The following is a 24,175-nucleotide window of genomic DNA, read 5'->3' on the forward strand; positions in this document are numbered from 1 at the left end:
ACCTCACATTTAAAAATTTAACGCGTTTAGTACCTAAACTATTAATTTTGGTCTGTTTTAATACCTAAAATTCCATTTTTTTCAAAACTTAATTTAAATTTTTACGAATGTACTAAAATGAAACCAAAATTAAACGTTAGGTATGATTTTGATTTTTTTTAAATTTAAGTACTAAAATAAACCAAAACTTATATTTAAATACTAAAACATAGTGAACCCTAAATAAAAATATATTTATTGTATCTTATTGTGTTTGATGTAAAGAATCTATAATAGATTTGATTGGGTCAGGCACCCATTCCAAGGTATAATAATTTTTGTGGAGGGGGCAATTATTTGGTCTCACAAATCATTGAGATGTTTAGGTAAAAGTATTTATAATATTAAGGAATTATTTTATTTTTGTAATAAATTCATAGTTTATATTTGTTTATTCAATTTAATTTTTGTTAAAACTATCTTAAAATCACATATGTATTTAGTCATTTATCTATTCTCGTAGTTTGTTTTGATCACTCAATTATTCTTTTAATAATCTAAGTTACACTATAGTCACACGTTATTAAAAAATTGATAGTGGTACTAACGTATCACCATAAAATAATATCACATCATCATTGTAAAAAAATATCACAATATATAATTATGTTTATTTTTAGCGGCATGTGATCAAAACAGGACTAAAACTTAACATTACATATGATTTAAAAAAAATAAATGACCAAAATAAAACCAAGTAAATAGATGAGTTACTTAATACATTATCTACCTTTAAATCATTAATAATTTTGTACAATTCTAATAAAATCGTCTATAGGTACAAATAAGTTTCTCAATAATTTATTTGTCTTCCCGATTTTAGGGTTTTATCTTTACTAATCCAGACTGATTTGCATCGTACAACTGACTTTGGTGGGTGAGTCTTCCTGCATACACAATAACTCAAACTCAAGACTTACTTAAGCGATATCAAGCTGCTTATCACTTGAACATCTAAAAAAATAATTTTATGAAACAAGATAAATTATAACTTATTTATTTAAATATTTTTGTGCATCTATATTTCTCTATATTTATATAAATAAATTTGTCGAGAGGGCAATTATTTGGTCTCACGAATCATTGGGATGTTCAGGTATAAGTAGTTATCACATCACGTGGCTTTTATATTTCGTTTTTAATATTTCTCTATACATATTTCGTTATATATCTATATTGTTTATACTAATGAATTTTTAATTTCTCTCTTTATAGTATTAAACTTTAATTTTAACTTCAATATTGTCATTAGACCATTAAGTTTTTACACGATCAACCCAAAATTTTCGTATTTCACTCTTTTTTCTTCTCCAAAGATTGATTTTAATTGAATCTTTAAGGAATAATATCGTGTTAACCGATCTTTCTATCAACTTAACGTTAACTTGATTGTTAAATGTCAATTAGAATTTGATCCAAGATGTCTACATTGTATTATATTTGAATGAAGGCACATTCTAGGTGGGAGGGAACACACCCCACTAATTTTAATGGTTTAATTACATTTTAAGTCTCTAATAATTTTGAAATCATAGAAATTAAGTTTCGGGTCATTTTAATTTTTTTTAAGTTTAATTATTTTTTAGTATCTAGTTAGTATTAAAATTATTTATGTAGATACCGAGCATAAACAAGTTTTGGAACGATTGACGAGTAAGATTGATCGAGGGAAAGACAAAGAGATATAGGTGTGTTGCTTGAAATAGCGAGGCTAAGGTGAGTGCATGCTTATAGAATATTTATAGTATGATATTGAAATTAAACTTGTGGTAAGTCTAGTTTCAACATATTTAATACATGATTGCATAAGTAGAAGCATAATCATGAATGGTAGGGTGTAAACATGTCTTGATTGCATTACACGATATGATATATGACATGAACTCTTATGATATGCATTATAAGACAATGATCTAAGTGAATATGTATGAGAAGTTTACATGAACTATGTGATAAAAGCTCCGAACGTATATGTCTATGAGATATAAACTATGTGAATTGTGAAAAGCCCATGTTATGTAGATGAGAGCTATAGGTATAATTGGCATGCCAAGAGTAGAGGGTTCTACGTAGTCCTTCGGGACACATATGTAATCCTTTGGAACATATATGCGGTTCTTTGAGACACATATTTGGTCCTTTGGAATATATATATATATATGATCCTTAAGGAGGTTTCTATGTGTTCATTCGGGACATTTTATAAGACATTTCAGTGCATTTCTACGCGGCACTTCAGTGCATTTCTACATGGTACTTCAGTGCATTTTATACGAGATGTGGTGACAACATTTGTGCACAACCTCAATGCACTCAAATACCTTAAATTCTCGGTATTGTATCATGGGCTAATGAAAGATATATTATGAATTAATATTAAAAACTGTGATAAGTTCTATGTGTGAAATGCATGACTATGTAGGTTGCATTGAATAAATATATGATTGCATAATACCACATTTCATTATAGTATCATTATATATTGTGCCTCACTAAGTCGATGACTTAGCGTGTGAGTGTTTCACACGTAGGATCAAGGAAGTCAACCGAGCAAGGATAGACAGCTGGGATAGCATCACTCCTTCAGATATCAGATCATAAGCAACTTAAACAATATGTTCTTTTGATATAGTAATCAGCGTTGGCATGTAATTAAAGGTTTAAGTCGTATATGCTCTAATCCATTGTATACTTTTTGTATTAAATTTATGTAAATTATTTTGTTTATTTATTCAAGTTTAAATTTTTCCACCATTTTTGTACAAGTACTTTGATTTGAAAAGTCAATGTGACACATCAGACTTGTATATGAGTCGGGTACGAGTTAGGGGTGTTACAAATCCCCTCCCATATTGTAACTTGACATGCTGGGAAATCAATAGAAAAAGAAAAAAAAAGTTTCAAGGTAGTTTTTTTTATTTCTATATTCTTTTGAATGCATGTTTTTAAGAGAAAAAATATAACAAAACAAAAACCATCAATTTTTTTCTTTCCTGAGACGTCCGGGTTGTCCTCGGAGAACCCCGTCGCTCGGGAAAGGCGTCCGTCATCGAGGATCGACGAAGGAAAGGCTCTGTCAAGGCTTGCATGATTCAAAAATGATCTTTTAAATTTTGAAAAAAATGTTTTTTTTTAAATTTTGGTTATGGCTAAAACGGAGTCTGGCTTGGTTAAACAAGGGAAAGAGAAAGATTGAAGATGTTTGGGGCCATCTTTTGGCCTTCCCGGCCACCACGAACGGTGGTCGGAGCACAGAGGTGTAGGGGCTAAGAAGAAAATCAGTGAGAAGTTGAGAGAAAACCGAGAGATTCTCTCTTCATGCGGCTGTGAAAGTTTAAAAAATGAATTAGGGATTAGGGTATTTTTATATAAAGCAAAATGGGAAATTTGGTTTTTAGTCCCCAAAGTCTCGCACGTTTTTACAAGTTGGTCTCCTGTGAGGACCGAATTTTATATTTACCCTTTTCCAAATATAGTAATCTTGTTATTTTCCCTTTTTTTGTGCTTTATAATTTTGGCTTAATTTCGTTTATGGCCTCCCGTTTTAGCGTGTTTTTGCACTTGGGTCCTAAGTCTATTTGTCATTTACTCATTCGATTTTGATTTTATTTTAATTAGGTCACTTTTATTTTAATTGCATGCTTTATTTCATTTATAATCCTCCATGATTTAATTTTATTTCAATTTATTCCTTTGCATGTTAACTTGTTAGATTTTAATTTAAACATATATTTGATTATTTCTTTCTTGTATTTGATTTATTTAATTGTTTCTAGATATTTAAATTTGCATGACTAATTTATGTTTTTTGCCATTTAATTTAATTAGTTTTGTTTGTTTTATTTAGTGCTTACATTTAACTCATCCATTTGTTTTTTATATTTAAATTTGTATGACCGATTTACTTTTTTTATACTTTAATTAGCATTTTTAGTTGTCCTTATATTAGTATCTTCCAATACATAACTTGATTTAGTAATTAGGGTTTCACCTTAGTTATAATTAGGAAGTAATTTGATTCGAGTTTTCGTATAAAATGTCCGATTACTCGATTCGATTGCTCGAATCCATAATTTGTTAATCATTAACAAATTTGTAAAGCCTACCTACTTTAATTCATGAATAGTTAATTAGGAAAATTATTATAGCCTTTTTTAGATTAGTCCCTAGACTTTAGAGTTCTCACATTTTAGTCCTTAAACTTTTAATTAGAATTTTAAATTAACATAATCGATTAGGTTAACAATTAGAGCCTACACCTTAAGTTTAATTTCATCTCAGTTCTTTACTTAGGGGATGATTCAATTTGAGTTTTCTTAAGAAAATGCCCGATTGCTCAAATAAATTATATGATTCAATAATTGATTGATAAAATCAGCTACGGTTAATAGTAAAGAATGGTTTTAGGTTTAGTCCTCTAGATTCTTTAATTACATAATTTGACAATTTTAGGTAGGAAATCCCTTAAATTACTCATCTTGTAAAATTAGGCTTTTAAATCGATTGTTTGATTGCATTTTAAAAAAAAAAACCCGATGCAATGTTCATTCATTTAGGGTATCAATGGTATACTTCCCGCTATTATGGTCAAGGGACGACTACTAGTGATTCTCGTAATGAGTCGACATTCTTTTTAAAACTGCATCATGATTTATTAAAATCAAGGCAATGTCCGATTATTGGGCACAATGGTCAATCTGCCGCATTCACGCTAGGGGGCGAACGCTATTGGTTTAAATAAACGAACATCATTTTTAATTGTGCACCCATAGTGAATTTTTTATTAAATAAAATTCAAACTCAAAAAAAATCAAAAATTTAAATATAGAGTAATCAACTATATATCAATTTTTGGGCGTTGTGGAGTGCTAATCATTCCCTAAGCGTAACCGACTCTCGAACCTGATTTCTAGTTTTTGCAGACCCCAAACTCGGTATTTTTATAAAAAAAATATTTTATTAAAATTACCCGATTTTATGGTGTTCCAATCACACTTTAAATGATTGGTGGCGACTCCTCACATTTCAAAATCTTTTCAAAGAAAAACTCCTAAGTCGTACTAGTTTTTTCCCACCCGTACGAAGAACAACGACGACAATTTAAAAGATATATTAGATAAAATGATAAGTATATATTAATATTTTACAACTTGATGCAAAAATAAGTGTCTCAATTAAAAATAAATGTTTGATGTTTTTTCATTTATATTTGTAGGTGTCATGTCTCATCGTGTACACGAAACTTAAAAGCCGGCCCATCCCTTTTTCAATGCAAAATGTACCAAACTTCAATATGAAAGAGAGTAATGAATTCATGACCTAACGTACGGTCATATATTATTGATTATTTTTATCTACTTTTCTCAATTTTTTTCTGCTCTTGTGGTATAAACCTCATATTTTTTGGTATTTTTTTATATACCTTTGTAGTTGTTTTGGTTCTCGTACAAAAAATAATTATGATATTTATTTTCTTATTATTTAGTCGATAGTCAAATATAGTCATATCTCTAGCTCTTTTGGTAAAAAGTTATTTAATCATAATTATATAACGAAGCAGTCTGTCAAATTATTTGTTTCGCTCTCAACTCTTTTGTCACTTCGTCAAGCGTCTTATTTGATAGAAACAAGGAATTTGTATGAAGATTATTGGATTTTATATTGATCATCATTCTCAATGAAATGTTTTAATTTTTTTTTCGTATTTTTAGGTTTATTATTTACTTATGTATGAACATTTTGATGACTATTGTCTCTAAATTTATTTATTTTTTCTAATGCGTTATAATTTTAATTCATTACATTATTCAAAAGAGACAAACAACGAACTTATTAAAATAATACTCTTTCAGAAAATTTTATATTTTTATAATAATATCCATCTTCGTCACGTAAGATAAAGATGAATCATTTAAAGCATGTTTTTTTGAAGACCTTTTATGTAGGTACATTTTTATTTACATGAGAGATCAACAGTCTTTTTCCTTACTAGTGTAACTTAAGGTTAAAATGAAGGCCTAATATAAAAATAAGTGTCTAAATTATGTCTCAAAATATATTTTAGTGTCTAAGGAATTTTTGTTAATACCGTGCTTAATGTTCTCTTTGATACACTTTTAGGTGTCTACTGTCATTTTTTTTTATTTTTTAATAATAAAAATAGTATTTTTTTAAAAAATAAATCAAACCCCTTTCCCCCTCATTGTGCCTCTTCCTCTTGTCATCCTATCTCCGATGGCGAATGATCACCAGCGGTCGGGTTTTGTTCAGAACATGACCAGGAACACTATGATGGCAACCGCACAACGAATGGGCAATTGCAGGGGTCGAAATCGTCGAAAAACTTACACGAAAAATCTAAAAATCCAACGATCGGCGTGGTTTCACAATGGGTGAGGGATCGGGTTTTGATATCGACGACAACACAGTTCTTATGGTATCAACAATGACGACCACGAACCGAACGTGACCGTTCAAAAACGAAAAATATAAAATTTGGGTTTTTTAAAAAAAATTATAATAATTAATTTTTTAAATAAAATAATTTTTACAATTTTATATGCGTGACATGTAGCATATAACGATCAATTTTAACAATCGTTACAGTCCAATCGTTATGGTCGGGTTGGATTTATACTCTAGAAATTCAGGTCGAGTCGGAATTAGATGAATGATATATATATATATATATTAAGGGTGGAATCATATCAAGTTCAAATGGATAATATATATTTTCGAATCAGATTAAATTAACTAAAAATCCGACCTAACCCGATCTATCGGCATCCCAGTGTATCTTTTAAATCAAATGACAAATGTATCATGCATTGAATGGACGGCTCTTGTGGTAGTTGAATTCCATAGAAATTGGACATTAAATAACCAAAGATGTACATACATAATAAAATTGCAAACTGAGAGTATAGAATTGGAAGCATTTAATAATTTGAAAATTTAGGGTTTGTTTGGTTCTGGAAAATATTTTCTGTTTTTTTAGAAAACAATTTTTTTGTAGTTTTTGTAAATTAGAAAACATGTTTAATTAATATAAATGAAAATTTCAATTTAGAAATAAAAATAGTTAAATATATTTGGCACCTGTTTTAAAAAATAGAGGTGAATAAATAGTTCTTAAAAGATTATATTAAAATATAATATTTAAAAAAATCTCATGATATAAATTTAATAGGTGAGTTATGCAAATATAACACAATAAAGTTGATAACAAATTTATAACAAAAAATATTTTTAGTTTATAATAAGAATATAATGTTAATGTATATTAGATATCAATTAAATTAAAAAAAATACAAAAAAAAAAGTATTGTAGTAAACAATAGCACACAAAAATATCACTAAAATAAAATTATATATTTAGTGATATTTAAGGCTCTCGAACTTTTGTAAAAAAATAGAGTAGCCCTTAATTTTTTTACACCCAATGCGATCCTTAAACTGAGAAAAAAAATCAATTTAACCCTTTGACTAATGAAATCAAACGTTGAATGACATGACGTTTACATGACAGTTCACAAAGCTTACACAACAATCTATAATAATGATGTGTTATTTATCGATTATATTGTGGTAGTACATGATGGACAATGATGTGGCAGATGGGCTTAATTGTTTTTTTGGCTAAATATGAGAGCCTAATTGATTCTTTTAAAATATATAAGGACTTAATTATTTTTTTAGAAAATTAAGAAAATATTTAAATTTAAAATATAAAAATTAAGATGTTTAATATATTAAATATAAAAATACTACAAAATTAAATTATTAAAAAATATTTTAAGGACCAAATTGAGTGTAAAAAAGTTCAAGGACCATGTTGTTTTTTGGCAAAAGTTTGAGGGTTTCATATACTATCAAGTTAAAAAATATTGTTATAAGGATTTGAAATCGTGTAAGTTAAAAATCTAAATTCTATGTTCTTCTATTTTTCAAATTTCCAAAACAATTTTAATGAAAGTACTGAAAACATCTATTTTATGTTTTTTTATATTTTTAATTTTTTTATTTTCGTTTTTTAGAAATCATTTTTTAATTTTAAAACCAAACAAGTTTTTTTCATCATTTTCTATTTTCTAAAAATTAAAAATAATCTATATTTTTTAAAATCATATATATAGGAAAAAGAGAAATAATAATAAAATAATAAATTCAATCTCAACCTTCTCTCGTCATTATTCATTTTTCCCAAAAATGACATCAACAGTTTCTTTCCTTTTTTAGATATTGTTTTCTTTAAAATTCTTACTCAAAAATATATTTTTAGAAAACTCAAAATCACATGCATGCGATAAAATTATGTCGATCCTTCTGATTTTTGGGTTTTGTCTTAACTAATCTAAATCGACCCGTGTTGCACATCTGGTTGTGGCGAGTCTCTTAGCGGTAATTTTCTGTATACACAAATACTCGAACTTGAGACACCGTCCATCATACTTTGATCTAATGATAACAAAGAATATTGAGTGACATCGGTAGTTAAAAAAAAGTTATTCTCCATTAGTCCTGAGTTCGAGTAGTTGTATTTGCAAAGTGTGTGTACGTTATCAATAACTAAAAAATATTCTGGACAAATATTATCTTATAATCATCTCTGACTATTCCAAAAAGAGAAAGGAAGAGTGATTTCTCTGTCTTAGATAGGCAATGATAATTATGCTATTTTCTCGAGTTCGATCATGCATGTTTCACTCTAAACTCGAATTCACATTATTTAATATGATTTATACCTATTTTTCTATTAAAATAATCCTATAAAATAGGATCAATTCAGAATTCCTATCTCAAAACCAAAACAACTCTTCTCCCTTGCTTAAAGTCCCATGTACATGTACTTTAGGTGATCTAAATCTAATCCTATTATTGGATCAAATATTGGTTATGTTAGCATTACGCACCACTCACCAAAGCCCTTTGTTCAAGTAAGTGGCTAGTAGGGAATAATATTTTATACATGGATTCACTAACATAATCTTAATATATTATATGGGTATTACCCACGACTAGTTGGTGTAGGGGATAAGGCATTAGATTTAGGAATGCGCACAAGGTAGGACAAACCGGTTTTTTGGCCGCCTCGATTCCGACCTGAAAATATATAGCAAAAACTTGATCCCTCCCGCTCCGATGAATTTTAGGTTTTTTTCTCACCTTGGACCTGTCTCGATTTTTAGAGTAAAATCCCGACCCTGACCCGATATGAATATATGAATATTTTAAAATAATTAAAATAATATGTTTTATAATAATAATATATTTATAATAATTTATTATATTTTAAACAATTAAATTAATATATTTTATATAAACTTTTATATTTTTAATAATTAAATAATATATTTTTTAAATATTATATATGTATATATATATATATATATATATATTATATAAATTAATTAGGTTGGAACGGTTCGGTGATTTTTCACCTTAAATTCGATGTCGCCCCACTCCAAAATTTCAAAAAAAAAAAAACTCGCCCTTGTAGAGTTGAGTTAGGTCGACACACATCGGGTTCGGATATTTTGACCATCCCTAACTAAATTCCTTAAGCACTATTAGATGTTTGAATCTTGACGTTTGCGTGGAGCAAACTGATCACCTCCGTAATGGTCATTTACAAAACTTGATCTAGATTAGTCAGTCAATAGATCACATACTAGTGATTAATTCAAAAGAATATATTATACAAGTATTATGTGTAGTGTTTTTATTTTATTTAATAAACTTTCTAAAACAGATGTCAGGGTGGCCGAGTAAAAGTTTAACCGTGTCATCTTTATCATCCTCTTCTAGATATTTTTAACCATGTAAAATTAGTGTCCTTTTAGGGTTTAGAATCACTGTGTTCATATAAGTTCTTTGTCCCTCCTGAACTCTCTACTGAACAAGTTAAGCTTGAAAAATATTGATTTGAACAAGATGATTGAAGAAGTCAAGTCATTTAAATTGTTCGCAATGTATATTGGTTAACGATGAGTAGGGCTCGAAGGTTTGATGTATACAACCAATAGACAAAAAAGAATGAAGACATGCAGGGATCGACCTGGGGTAAGTAGAGGTAATCGTCATCTAAAAATTTAAAATTATTATATATTTTAAAAAAAAAATTATGTATTTTTTTATGGAAAATATGTTTCCGCCCTCTCTGGAATTTTATAAGTTCAGATTCACCCCCTAAAATTTTAAAAGTTCAAGTTTCCCCCCTAAAATTTTAAAAATTTAAGTTTGTTCTCCCAACATAAAATCTTGTGTCTATCCCTAAAGACACGTGCCGTTGTATTCATCGTTTAACTTTCGTTATCTTTTAATATCTTACCCTGTTCACTTGGAGATCAAGCATTATTTGTCACATGTGATAACTACTTGAAACCTTACGCGAGTTGTAAGTTTGATGTTACGGTGATCGGAAACGGAGGACGAACTATGTATTCCGACGAGTGAAAGTTTATAGAACGTTGTTTCAAATGATATTGCATGTTAGGTCCTCATTTTAATATCAAATTGATATAATGTATAAGTTTTATGATCAAATTGTATTTTGTTTCAGAATCAAAATGAGGACCAAATTGATAATATTGTTTCAAATTAAGACCAAATTGATATAACTTATAAATTTTAAGGACTAAAACGTTATTATACCATGCTATACCACTATTCATGTGATTAAAATGTTGGGTTTTGAAATTTGATGATCAAAAGTGAACACTCATAAAGTAAAAGTGATCATTTTGGTAGTTTACCAAAAGTAAAAATAAAGAAAATGATTTTTTTTATTATCCTTTCGGTTCTAGGGATTTGCCCTGACTAATTCGGACTGACCTGCATTGCACATCTGATTTTAGTGGATAAGTCTCTCAACGGAAATTTTCTACATACACAATGACTCAAACGTAAGACCTTACTTAAACTATATCAAAATGTTTACATTTGAACCAACCCAATTGGTAGAAAATGGAACTTCTAATACATCTGCACTCATAAAATGTAGAATAAATGACGCATTTAATACCTAAATTATTAATTTTAATCTATTTAATACTTAAACTTTTATTTTTTTCAAAATCTTACATAATGTTTAATTTTTATTTCATTTAGTATATTTTGTTAAAAACATAATGCGTTTATCACCTAAACTATCAATATTGATTTGTTTTAGTACATAAACTTCGAACATGATATTAAAATAAAACAAAAACTAAACTTTAGGTATGCTTTTAAAAAAATGAAATTTAGGTATTAAAATGAATCAAAACTAATAGTTTAAGTACTAAACTCATAATTTATTCTAAAATGTAACGCCGGCATTATAGAGCCAATATGGAATGCACAATTTTGTAGATTTTATTACTTACAAGTTACAAATAGCCAAGTCGATAACTATCCCAAAAAAAAATGCCGGTTCGATACGGTCCATTAAAAGCTGCAGACCGGAATGAGACATTGTGGCAATCCCGTAGCTACCGCATTATTCCTAAAAAGAGAAAGGGGGGGGGGGGACCCTCAAATCACGTATGCGATCGACTATGAACAAAACTCGACCCTGCTTCAATGGTGTGCCTTTGCTTCAGCTTTCCTTTGAGACTTCGCCTTCATCTGAGGATAAAAGTATAGTGACGTGTGAGGCATTTGTTTCTGATGTTTCTCTTGACTCGTCTCCAAATGCTATTGCATTAGTCAGGGATGATTATAAGATAGTATCTATCTGAAAGACTCTCAGTTATTCGATAATGAACGCTCTCACACCGCTACAAATGACGTGCTCGAACCTGAGACCTCTAGGGATAACGATGATCTCTTTAACCAATGAGGTCGTTTGGTTTATGTTCATAGAAATGCATAAATGCAGAGACATACACATGTTTTTATGCTGGGGCGAACTTCTAAAATTTTAAGAAAGGACGAGTTTATAAAATTCCAGGGATGAACACATATTTTCAATGGAAATACATAGAAAAAATCTTTTTTTTATATAATTTTAAATTTTCAAGGAATCAACTGCCCTACCTGCCTCCTCGTTCCATCCATGATTGGATGCTAACAGTTTACCGCATCATGACTATGGACATTCCTGAGTTTAAACTTTCAAAGCACACATATCCACAATGTCTCGAAATCAATTATTTATGCCAATCAAGACATACTTGCAGATGTGCAGATAGATCACAGTACAAGAAGCTTTACCAGTATACTATCAAAACAGGATATTCCAGCAGGGTTTATCAACAAAAGAAATGATATCCATACACTCATTCTTAAATCTCGGTTTGAGCGTCAGATGCAAATACATGTCCAATACTAGTATGCTAAGTTTGTCCAAGTTTCTTTCATGTATTTGAAGGATCCTTAGAGGATTATATTTCCAAAACCATGTTAGAGTACCATAGCATGAGATTATCATAATAATAGTAGCAATTAAAATTAGGGTAAATTACACATTTAATACCTAAATTTTAAATTTTTTCAAAATCATACCTAAAATTTAGTTTTTGTTTCATTTTAGTACCCACCGTTAAAAACTTTAGTTATTGTTCAATTTAGTACCCCGTTTAAAATCTAAAGTTGTTAAGTTTTGAAAAATTGAAAGTTTATGTACTAAAATGATCCAAAACTAATATTTTAGTCACTAAACGCAATAAGTTTTTAACGGTATGTACTAAAATGAAATGAAAATTAAACGTTAGATATGATTTTTTTTAAAAAAATAAAAGTTCAGGTACTAAAACGACCAAAACTGATAGTTTAGGTACTAAATGCATAGTTTACCCTTAAAACTAAAGTAGATAAAACTATGGGTAAACTATGCTGATAGTCTCTTTTGTTATCGGTCTAACCGACTTTGGTCACTGAAAAAAATAAGAGGAAATGATACATTACGTTATCGGTCCGTCCGGTTTAAGTCTCTATGCTATTAATTTTGTTTAACCCTTTTTTATTTTAAGTTCCTTTTGTTGAAGTCGCTAAAATGGCTGAAGGACTAAAATCGAGCAGACCGATAATGTTAGGGACTAAAATAGGACGGACTGATAACGTTAGAGACTTGAATCGGACGGATCGATGGCGTTAATGATCATTTCCCCTTAATTTTTTTCCGGTCACCAGAGTCGGTCAGACTGAAAACATAGGGGACTATCGGCATAGTTTACCCTAAAATTATCGGTATCTAGAGACGGAAGTGATTCAATCTGCAATTTTTACAAAATCTAAATCCCTTTCTTATTCACATTATTTGAGTATTACTGTCTAAATTCAAACCTGAATTAATTAAATCATTCGTTGGATATCCAAATCCACTAAAAATCCATATATAGTAAGTCCAAAGATCATTTTTTTCCAATGAAAATTTTATAAAGTAAAGCAGATTCGGTTAAAGATATATGAATTTGAATTATTATCGGCGGAAAGCAAAACGGATTCAACTCCGCATCAGCTCTGAATCGAATAGTAATTAAAATATTTGAATCCGGATATTATCTGAATCCGTAAAAAGGAAGTCCGATATCTACAGATCTATAAATCTATTGTCATCTCTAGCATCCATTTCACACCGAATGAAGAATCCTATGAAAATTACCAGTTTCCACGAGATATACATCCGATTGCAAAAGTATAACATGAAATCCATAAGCATACTAAAGTATCAACAAACAGAAGCAAGGAAAAAAACAGGAATAAATGGCACTAAACGGATGTACCTTGAGGTATTTGAGCTTAAAGCTCCCATAAACAAGTCCAAAAGAGAAAGCCGATGCACGAGCTGCCTATTACATACGGAAAGAAAACCTCATCAACTAAAAAAAACAAAACAAATCCGATCTAAATTATTCATCGGCGAAGAGTAAAAGAAAAGAGGCGAAATAAGTTACGAGAGCGAGAGTGCTGGTGCCGGAGTAAGGTCCAGGAGGCGGCGCCATAGCTTTGCATTTGCTTTTTGTGTGATCGAAAAACGAGCGATTGGAGATTTCAGAATAAATATAATCTGCAGTGGCGAAACCGAACACAAGCTCTTTGCCTGGTTTTTATGCTAGTTTGTTGAGCTTTACCTATAAAACGACGACGTTTAGATTGAAAAGTGAATATCACTTACCATAAAAACAAGGCTCAAGTAAAAATAACTAACTACATGCTCATTTTTTATTTTAGATACTTATACTATTTTTTGATTAAACTATGTATTTAAATTATTATATTTAATTATCTTAAGTCTTAATATTTTTTAGTTAAAAAAGTACTTTTTGATCTATAAGATGTTGACACATCATATAAAATTAGATATTTATTTTTTCAAAAATATATTTAAGGGCTTAAAGTAAAAAATATATATAATTTAAGGATTTATTTTGATAAAAAAAATAGTTAAAGTACTTAAAAGTGTTACATATAATAATTGAAGTATCTAATTTGACCAAAAAATAATTTAGGTACTTAAAGCAAAAAAGAACAAAACAGTTTAATATTTTTTAATTAAGCTTAATAACAATATTAAAGTAAATAGAAAATTATAATTAGATCTCTTGAAGTAGAGTTGGCCTTGGATTTGCATGATTCTAAGCACTCGGCTCAAGGTAAAATTAGCCCATTAAGCTAAGCGAGTAATAAAATTAGTCTATTAGGCTAACTTAAATTTTAATTTACGTCCTTACGACAAGTTTGTCCAAATAATATTTTTTATTTAATCTTATAATATCGACGTGATAAGTTTTAAAAAAATATACATTTTTCATTTGATCAAAACTCGATCCGTCATTTGAGATAAAATTTATGTCCGACCCGATCCGAAATAATATATTTATAAAAAATATTATTTTTATTCTATGAAAAATAAGAATTTAATTGAAAAAAATAATACATAGAGGAATCTTATTACAATTATCTCTAAATATATAAAATAAGATTATATTTTTCGAATCGAATAAGATATTATTTACTCTAAACTCGGACCAAACTGAAACATAATCTCTAAAAATTTTGACCCGAGTCAAATTTTTACCTAAAAAATCCGTCGAGTTCAAATCCGTATTCATCCCTAAAATGGAGTGGTGGAGGTAAATTGTTGTGGGGCTTTTGGTTAGAAGCCACACATGGGATTGTCTTTCAACAAAACCTTTATGTTGGGTTGAATTCACAGGAAGTTGAATCATTTTGGATTAGTCAATTAAGATTTTAAGACTTTTAAATTGTTTCTAATATTTTTGAATTATATCAACAGAGCGATTTCAGTGATTAAAAGACTTGTTGTTATATTTTGAATTATCAGATTTGAGCATTAATTCTTAAATATTTGAAAGCTTTTCAGACATATACTACTTTATAATCACACAGATTAATAAAAAAAATGTAGGTTTAATACAAAAATAAGTGCTCAAACTATACCCAAAATCTTGAATAGGTGCCTAAACTATTTTTTGACCTATCCAGGTGTCTAACGTTACAAATGTTACCCATTTAGGTGCCTACACCGTGAACGGCGTTAATTTTCCCAGTTAAGTGACACGTGTCACAATTTGGTGGATTTGAAATTTATTTTTTAAAATATTATTATATTTATAAAAAAAATCATAATCTCTATTAAATTATAAAAAACCATAAAACACCTAAAATCCCCAAATCCTATCCTTAACCCGTTGTCGTCGCCGATATAGTCCATACCATCCTCCTAGTCATATGTTGTCATAGTTGCCGTTGGTCATCAAGATCGCATGGAATCGCGATTTTTATCCTATGGTTCGCGAGGTATAAAATGTCAATTTGTCGTTGATTGACCATCGATTGGTCACGATTTCATGAGGATTGAAATGAATGTTTTCAAAGTTTTTGGGTTATTTCAAGGTGTTTATGTTTTTCTTTAAAATATATATAATTTTTTTTTAATTTTAAATAAAAATTTTAAAATCAAAGATTGTGACACGTGCCACTTAATAGGAGAATTAACGTCATCGACGGTAAAAGGCGACGGTTGGCGTGAGTTTAGGGGTTGAAATGAACGTTTTCAAAGTTTTTGGGGTTATTTCAAGATTTTATGTTTTTCATTAAAAATATATATAATTTTTTAATTTTAAATAAAATGTTTAAAATCACAGATTGTGATATGTGTCATTTAACGGGATAATTAACGTCGTTGACGGCCCGAGTACCTAAATGAGTAATGTTTGTAACGTTAGACATCTGAATGGATCAAAAAATATTTTAGACACATATTCAAGATTTTAAGTACAGTTTGGATACTTATTTCGGTATTAAACCTAAAATGTAAGTCCTAATATAAACAATAACATGAGGGGCCACACCAAAAGGCATGCGCATGCCCATGTGAGGTCTTTGTCCTTGATGGCTGAAGCCTCCATAAATCCAACTTTATTTACGCCATTGCATTTCCCCACTCCCCCCTTTCAAAGAATTACAATCATTTTCTTCCAACAAAAATCAGAGGATGAGCGGAAACAACAGCCAAGTCGACAGCAGCATTGGCAGCAGAGACGACGGAAGCTCTAACGATCCCGAAAGCAACAACCACACGCCGCAGCAGACGAGTAACAACCGAAAGCCGACCGCAAACCAACCGATGAAGCAACCTACACGGGGAGGTGTGAAGAAGAGGATCTTTGGAGAATTTTCGGGAAAAAACTAGAGATTAGGGTTTGATTATGTGTGTACTAAGTGGACTTTTAGTTATGAAGTTGAGCGGCTAGAGAATCATAAAATAAGGGTTTGTTTGTGTTCGTGTGTCTTCTATATCATATTTATCTTGATTAAGCTGAAGTGATTATAAAGCAGTGTCTGTTCTAAATACTTTCAATCATTTGATAATGAAAGCTTAATCACTTTACTGCAACCGCTGGTGCTCAAACATGTGACATCTAGAAACAACAATAGTTCTTTTAACTACTGAGGTAAATTAATTCATGCTTCCATATGATATTTAGGTTTCGAGAATATGAACCACGGATGCTTCAAAAAAAAAGGGTTTCTTCAACTCAAAAGAAGGGGTTAATTTATGTAATTAACGTAGGATAATGTGAATGTATTGTTTATAATGTGATCCATGTTCGTTAAACCTATAGTTTTGTGCATCAAATCTTTATAACATGTTTTTTGTATTATTAAACCTAGAGTTTTCGCATATGGTTGAATCCTATGTACTATGACTAGGGGTGTTTATTGAATGAGTCGATCGCGAGTTGGGCAGTGCTCGACTCATGTTCGTTAAAAAATTTTGTTGTTCGACTCGACTATTTGTTCGTTAAGCTCGTTAAAATTTTGTTCGACTCATGCTCGTTAAGAAAACTTGATGCTCGACTAGTTGCTCGTTAAGCTCGTTACTCGTTAAGCTCGATGCTCATTGCTCGCCTAGTTGTTCGTTAAGCTCACCGATATTTTTACCTTGTTTTCTTAACTATAGGTAAAATTTAGTAATACTATATATAACTTAATATAAAACATAAATTAATAAATTTTACCAAAAAATATCAAAAAGTATATGAAGTAATTTTAAAGTTTAAACTCCAAAATAACAATTCACAAATATATTAAAATAATAAATAAGGTTTGGTTTTTGAGCGTATGTATTAAATAATTTTTTAAGATAACTACTAAAAAATTATATAAAAAAAATAATGAGCTTCTCGCGAACTTATTGAGTCGAGTAAAACTTTGCTCGACTCAACTCGTTAAGGTCTCGAGTCGAGCTCGAGTTCGAGTCGAGCTCGAGTTCGAGTCGAGTCAACCTGAGTCTAGTTTTATCGAGCTTTGACCGAGTCGAGTTCGAACTGCTCACGAGCTGTTCAACTCATTAAGCACCCCTACTAATGACATACAAGACACTTATGAATACGTATACGTTCAGTATTTAAGTTTCACATTCACTTTACGATATAAATGATATTTCACTAATTTCTTCATAAACAATTTTAAAAACGATATGAACTTATTAAATGATTATGAAAACATCGACCATTAAGAGCACATTATTGTTATCTTGTTGAAATTTCCCTCCATAAAGGCTGGGTATGTACTTTCCAGATAAGGTTATCTTTTTTCATGCTTCTGGTTAAAAGCAGGACCAAGGACAAGTAGGAGAACGGTTGCTATCATGGTTTTATGAATTATAAAGCTTAAATGTTTTATTAATCTAATATATTAAGCATAAATTGTTGGTTTAACCCCTATGTTTTAATTTAAATATTTAGGTTTTGGACGTTTTAATTTTAAAATTTTGATCAAATTGAACATATGTAATTAAAAATTGTTAGGCATCTAATTGTACCCAAAAAAAAATTGGATACCTAATTACACCTAAAAAGAAGTTAAATATCTAGTTGCACCTTTTTAAAAAAATCAGGGGTTAACTACACGGATGATCACTTATATTTGTGTTTTGTCTACTTTTAGTCATCGATTTTAAAATATTTTGGTATAATCATACATTTGGTCCTTGTTATTTATATATTTTCTCTCAATGTAGTCATACTTTTAATAAATTAAAATAAATTTAATCGTCCGATCGAATGATGGCACATGTCATTGGTATTACGTGTCGTGTCATATATCACCATTCGTTTGGAAGACTAACTTTATTTTAATTTAACAAAACAAAACAAATTGATGAAAAATAAATATATTAAATTAAAATAAATTAAAATAAAGTTTGTCCTCCAACAGAATGGTGACAAGTGGCATGACGTATGTCACCATTGACACATGACATGGCATCATTTGATTATAGGATTAAATTTATTTTAATTTATTAAAAGTATGACTAAACTGAGAGAATATGTAAATAATATGGACTAAATATATGATTATACCAAAAAATCACTCCACTTAATCTATTACTGTTAACAACAGTTAACCCGTGATGGTGACCACATCTTAAATAAATAAAAAAACAAAAGTGACAATATCTTATAATTTAAAATCAATGACTAAAAATGGACAAAACACAAACATAAGTGTGTATTAGCTCATTTTTGTTCGAGGTCCACTTTCCTTTATATATATATAGACGTACTTCTTATTATTTACTAGTGTTTTATCACTTCACTTCTATTATTCCCACTATTACTTATTTATATTATATATTATTAGTATCATTTAATTATTGTTATTGATTTTAATATTGATAATTTTTTTATTTTTATTTTTATATTTATTAATACTAAATAAAGCTTTCATTAGTTGTTATATATGTATGTATGCCTATAGTTACGTTAAATATTAATTATACATATACATTAGGGTTTATTTTTATATTAAAAGTTATGAAATGAACACTCAACTATTCATATGTTTCAAATTTATCATTTTCTGTTAAAAAATTGATAACCGTCGAACTAGACGTTAACCTATTGATCGATATATGCTAAAATTTGATTTCAGTCTCAAACAACTATAAAATTCAAACAGTTCTATGTTTAAAATTTACATATCTCAGTCAACAACTTAACGTCCAACACATAATATCATTAAATTTTTAACATAAAAATGATGAATTTTGAATATATGATAATTAGATGATCGTTTTAAAAATTTTAATAGTCGAAAGACTCAACAAAATAAAGTTTTATAATTAAGGGATCATTTTATAATTTTTAACAATTGGAATACTCGACAAAGCATCAATATATAATTGGAGACTATTTATGTATTTTATCCTCGTTATAAGAACCAGATTCTTCAGTGACTAAACGGCGCCGTTTTAAATTTCTTTGGGACAAATGTACAAAACCTGTAGTTGAGAGGTGGTTGCCGTATTTTTTATATTACTTTAAACAAGTCATTGACCAATGATTCACCGTTAAATCTCCGTTCGGATGAGCTCAATGTAAATTTTATCCGTTGGATTGAAGCCGCCAGCTCTTGTTTTTGTTGACAAAAGTGCCCAAATAAGGATGTGGGAATGTTTAATTCTCACACTAATGTACTCATCCGATTAATTCTTGATCTAGGGTGTTTTTTACAGGGTTTTGGAATCTTTCGGCGTCTCTTGGGGTGTTGATTGTTTTTTGGGATCTCTAGGCGTCTTTAATTGAAATCCAGGAAAAAAAATTGGCATTTTTACACAAATATCACCTTAACAGAAATTAATTACTTGTTAGGTACTGTTTAAGAATATTTTACGGATCTAGCAAATTTTTAAATAATTTCTATAAAATTTTTCCTGCATTAAATTACACAATGCAATTATGTCTACTAATTACCACTTGACACTTTCTGATGCGTTTTTGACCCTTTTAAAATCCTATACGTATAATATATTCTAGGAAAACTTTGAGGGTAAATAATCTAAAATATAAATAATTTTATAAAATATTACAGATCATCATCATCATTTTGAAAATAATTTTGCAGAAAGACGCGGTACATGCACCACATAGGATTTTGAAAAATATTTATAAAAGTTTTATAACTAATATTTATTTTTCAAAATCCTATGCGGTGAATGTGTCGCGCCTTTCTGCAAAATTATTTTTCAAAATCCTAGAATATATTATACGTATAGGATTCTGAAAGTGTCAAAAACGCATCATAAAGCGTCAAATGGTAATTGGTAGACATAATTGTATTGTGTAATTTAATGCAGGAATAATTTTATAGAAAATATTTAAAAAATTGCTAGATCCGTAAAATATTCTTAAACAGTGCCTAACAAGTAATTAATTTCTGTTAAGGTGATATTTGTGTAAAACGTTAACTTTTTTTATTCTTCTAAAGACGTCGGGATTTCAACAATGGAATTCACCCTAAAGACGTCGAGAAATCTGGTCCAACTCAGAAGACGCCGAGAGATCTCAAAACCCTGTAGAAAACACCCTATATCAGGAATTAATCATATGAGTGCATTAGTTTGAGAATTAAACATTCCCACATCTTTATTTGGGCACTTTTTCCTGTTTTTGTTTACTATAATTTCCCAATCCGATTAATTACTTTAAACCAGTGTTCATTTCCTTTTTGACCATCGTATGCTTGTTCAAAATCTTACAGTGCAGGTTGTTTCGAGAATTAGGCCAGGAAGATAGACGCATATCTTTGTTGTTCTAGCATGATAGTCTTTTACCCATATCTATTTTCTCGAGGATGCTTAAATGCGTGTTGAAGCACCAAAGCTCTGTTTTTCTCTTTGAGGCCCGAACTGGATGGGGACTGTTGTGGTGGGACTCGTAGCATTCGCTGACGAATCCGAAGTAGAACCGCGAACCTCGGACGAGTCTTCGTGACTATTATAAGTTACAAAACTGTAACATAACGTCTTATAATTATAAGATCATTTTGTAATTTTTGATAGTTGGAGAATTCAATAAAGTATCACTTTATAGCTGAGAGATAATTTGTATATTGTATCCAATATAATTATTTAATGAATTTTTGGATATTTTAAATCTAATATTAATCTTCATAAAGGGGAGAAGAAGGGAAGACCACAAGGGAAGAAGGAAAGTGCTTATAGCGAGTTTAAGACTTATGACATAAGCGAATATGAGAGAACAAATATGAATATATTTGGATGAATTCATTACTTAAAAAAATGAGAAAATAAAGATAAATAGTTTGATGAATCGACCAAATATGATGATTTTTTTTATGTAAAATATGATGAATTTCAAGCCTTTCTTAAATTAAGTGAATTAAAATAACAACCCCAAAGACATGACTAATAACAACACATAACTGTCCACTTGAAGATCCAACATATAATGTCATGAATCTTAATTCGGAATGTGTTTTCAATTCTTTTATCACCTAAACTTGCGGCGATACATTAGTCGCACCGATATATTAAATCCCCCGTTAAGGGTCACATCTTGGGATATATATGGGTCGATAAATCATGTCCGAATTTAATACGAGTATTATACTCTTTATTGATTATTTGATCTAATAAGAGTTCAGAGAAATTCTACTTGATTGTAAATTCGACTCGATTTTTATATAAAATTATGTATCTGATGACTCGATATGATAATATAATTTATATTTTTTATTAGATAAATTAGAGATATAATTAAAATATATATATATGTAGAGATATATTATTGCAATTATACCTAAATATATGAAAGATAGTAACACAATTATCTTGGATCAAAAGATTTTTTACTAGGGAGGGCATGGGTCGGGTCGGATTTTTGGTCCACCCGACCCGACCCGAAAATTACAAATCCTCCACCTGACTTGAAAAATATACACCTTCCATCTAACCCGAGCCGACACGATTTTTTGAGATAAAATCTGAACCTAACCCGATCCGAAATAATATATTTATTAAAAAATATTATTTTTACTAGATAAAAATGGGGATTTAATTAAAAGAAATTAATACATAGAGGGATATTATTGTAATTATCCATAAATATATAAGGTAAACTTACAAGTTTTTCGGGTTGGGTATTTTTCACCCTAAACCCGAACCCGACCCCACCCAAACATAACATTAAAAGAACCCAACCTGCCTGACCCGAACCTATTTTTTTTTAAAAATCTGACTTGATCGGGTCGGGTCAGGTCAAAACCCATCGGGTTCGAATCTCATGCTCATCCCTATTTTTACGCTATACTCGAACCGATCCATCCTTATTCTCCAAAAAATAGACCTAACCCAAACTTAATTTTTCAAAAAAAAATTGAACCTATATGGTCGAATCAAAACCCATTAAATTCGAATCTCATTAGAATTAGAATTTAGAGTTTAAAACGTATAAATATTTATATAAAAATTAATTTAAAATAATTAAAATTTTATTATCAAATCAAACCTAATTTGATTTATGAACCTATTAAATTGAAAAACATAACATTACCTGCACATTAGCTATCTTCTCACCAAATATTAAGGTGTTTAATGATGTCTTCAATTTGGAATTTTAATGTAGTGTTTGACCTACATTTTGGTACGTGACCTCTAACTAAATCTATCATTGTCATTAAATTTATGTTTAAAATGTATTTTATTTATAATCTTTTTAGAAAATTTTAAGGTTAATTAATTTCATTTATCATTAACAATTAATTTGTTGATAAAATATTAATTTGATTAGTATTATTGTTGTCATAACACAAAATATTATAATTTTGGACAACCTCAAAATATGCTATAAACAAAATTAGAATAAAGTATTAAGACAACATCACTCTGTTTTTTTATTATTAATATGGAGTAAGCAAAAGGCAATATTTGTTTAAATATAACTCTCAACCATTTGATTTCAAACGCTCACACCCTTAACATTCCTGGTGCTCGAACGCGAAACCTCAAAAAACAACAATAATTCCTTAATCACTGAGGTCGCTCGATTCGTTCCACATCATATGATTCAAATTATTAGAATGAGTCTTATTGATAAAAATGAATGTTATTCTCCTTAAAAACTTCGGACTCAAACAGATGTTTTACAGAGTGTGTGCAGATTCTCAAAATATACATTGTGAGAGAAAACCCCAAAGCATTATTCAACCGTTGTGCAGTTGAGAGATCACATTGAATGAAAAAAGCTAAAACATCAACATCTTGCACAAATGAAGCCATTGGTTGTGGCACATTACCATCCTTTTTAAAGTCATACTCAAAGGGGCCCTAACCTCATGTGGATGTAGAGATGAGCATAGGTCGGGATTTTCAGTTAATTCGACCGGTCCAAAAATTATACATTCTCTATTCAACCGGAATCTGATCTGAAAATTATACACCCTCCATCTGTCCTGAACTCAACCCTCCCTTTCAAGATAAAACTCGAACCTGACCCAGAATAATTTATTTATAAAAAAATATTACTTTTATTCAATAAAAATAGAGATTTAATTAGAAAAAATTATTTTTAAACTAAATCATAAATATAAAAGATAAAATTATAATTTTTTTGGGTTGGGTTAGATTAGATATTTTTGCCTTAAAACCGACTCGTACATAATCTCTAAGAAAATATGAGCCGACCCAACCCGAACTCAATTTTTTTTAAAAAAATCTGACTCAATAAGGTGGGGTCAAATCGAAACCCATCATATTCGGGTATTGTGTCAATCCCTATGTGGAGGACATTTAAGCTTGATGTCGGTAGCCCTATGAATCCTTGCCCTTAAGATCATTATATAACAAGAGCTTTGGTGTCCAATAACTGATACGATTCAAAAA

At 29.7% G+C, this 24,175-nt stretch overlaps 1 protein-coding gene across 1 annotated transcript; it reads right to left on the minus strand.

The window, feature by feature from the left end:
• Positions 1-11,418: 11,418 nt before the first annotated feature.
• On the minus strand, positions 11,419-14,027 carry LOC120183207. The gene is made up of 4 exons (XM_039187944.1): positions 13,917-14,027; positions 13,746-13,811; positions 11,576-11,646; positions 11,419-11,535 (listed from the first exon to the last, which is right to left on the minus strand). Exons 1-3 carry the CDS (start codon positions 13,962-13,964, stop codon positions 11,599-11,601), a joined length of 162 nt encoding a protein of 53 aa, XP_039043875.1. The 5' UTR covers positions 13,965-14,027; the 3' UTR covers positions 11,419-11,535; positions 11,576-11,598.
• Positions 14,028-24,175: the final 10,148 nt, after the last annotated feature.

Source organism: Hibiscus syriacus, unplaced genomic scaffold (genome assembly GCF_006381635.1).
Source record: "Hibiscus syriacus cultivar Baekdansim isolate YM2019G1 unplaced genomic scaffold, ASM638163v2 tig00112740_pilon, whole genome shotgun sequence".
Lineage (NCBI taxonomy): Eukaryota > Viridiplantae > Streptophyta > Magnoliopsida > Malvales > Malvaceae > Hibiscus > Hibiscus syriacus.

What these genes read in the sequence shown, in the direction of transcription:
- LOC120183207 (XM_039187944.1), bottom strand. Translation starts at nt 13,964, where the DNA reads ATGGCGCCGCCTCCTGGACCTTACTCCGGCACCAGCACTCTCGCTCTC. An exon ending in GCACCAGCACTCTCGCTCTC is followed by an intron (nt 13,812 to 13,916) that starts GTAACTTATTTC and finishes CGTATGTAATAG; the next exon opens with GCAGCTCGTGCATCGGCTTT. An exon ending in TTAAGCTCAAATACCTCAAG is followed by an intron (nt 11,647 to 13,745) that starts GTACATCCGTTT and finishes TTTTATCCTCAG; the next exon opens with ATGAAGGCGAAGTCTCAAAG.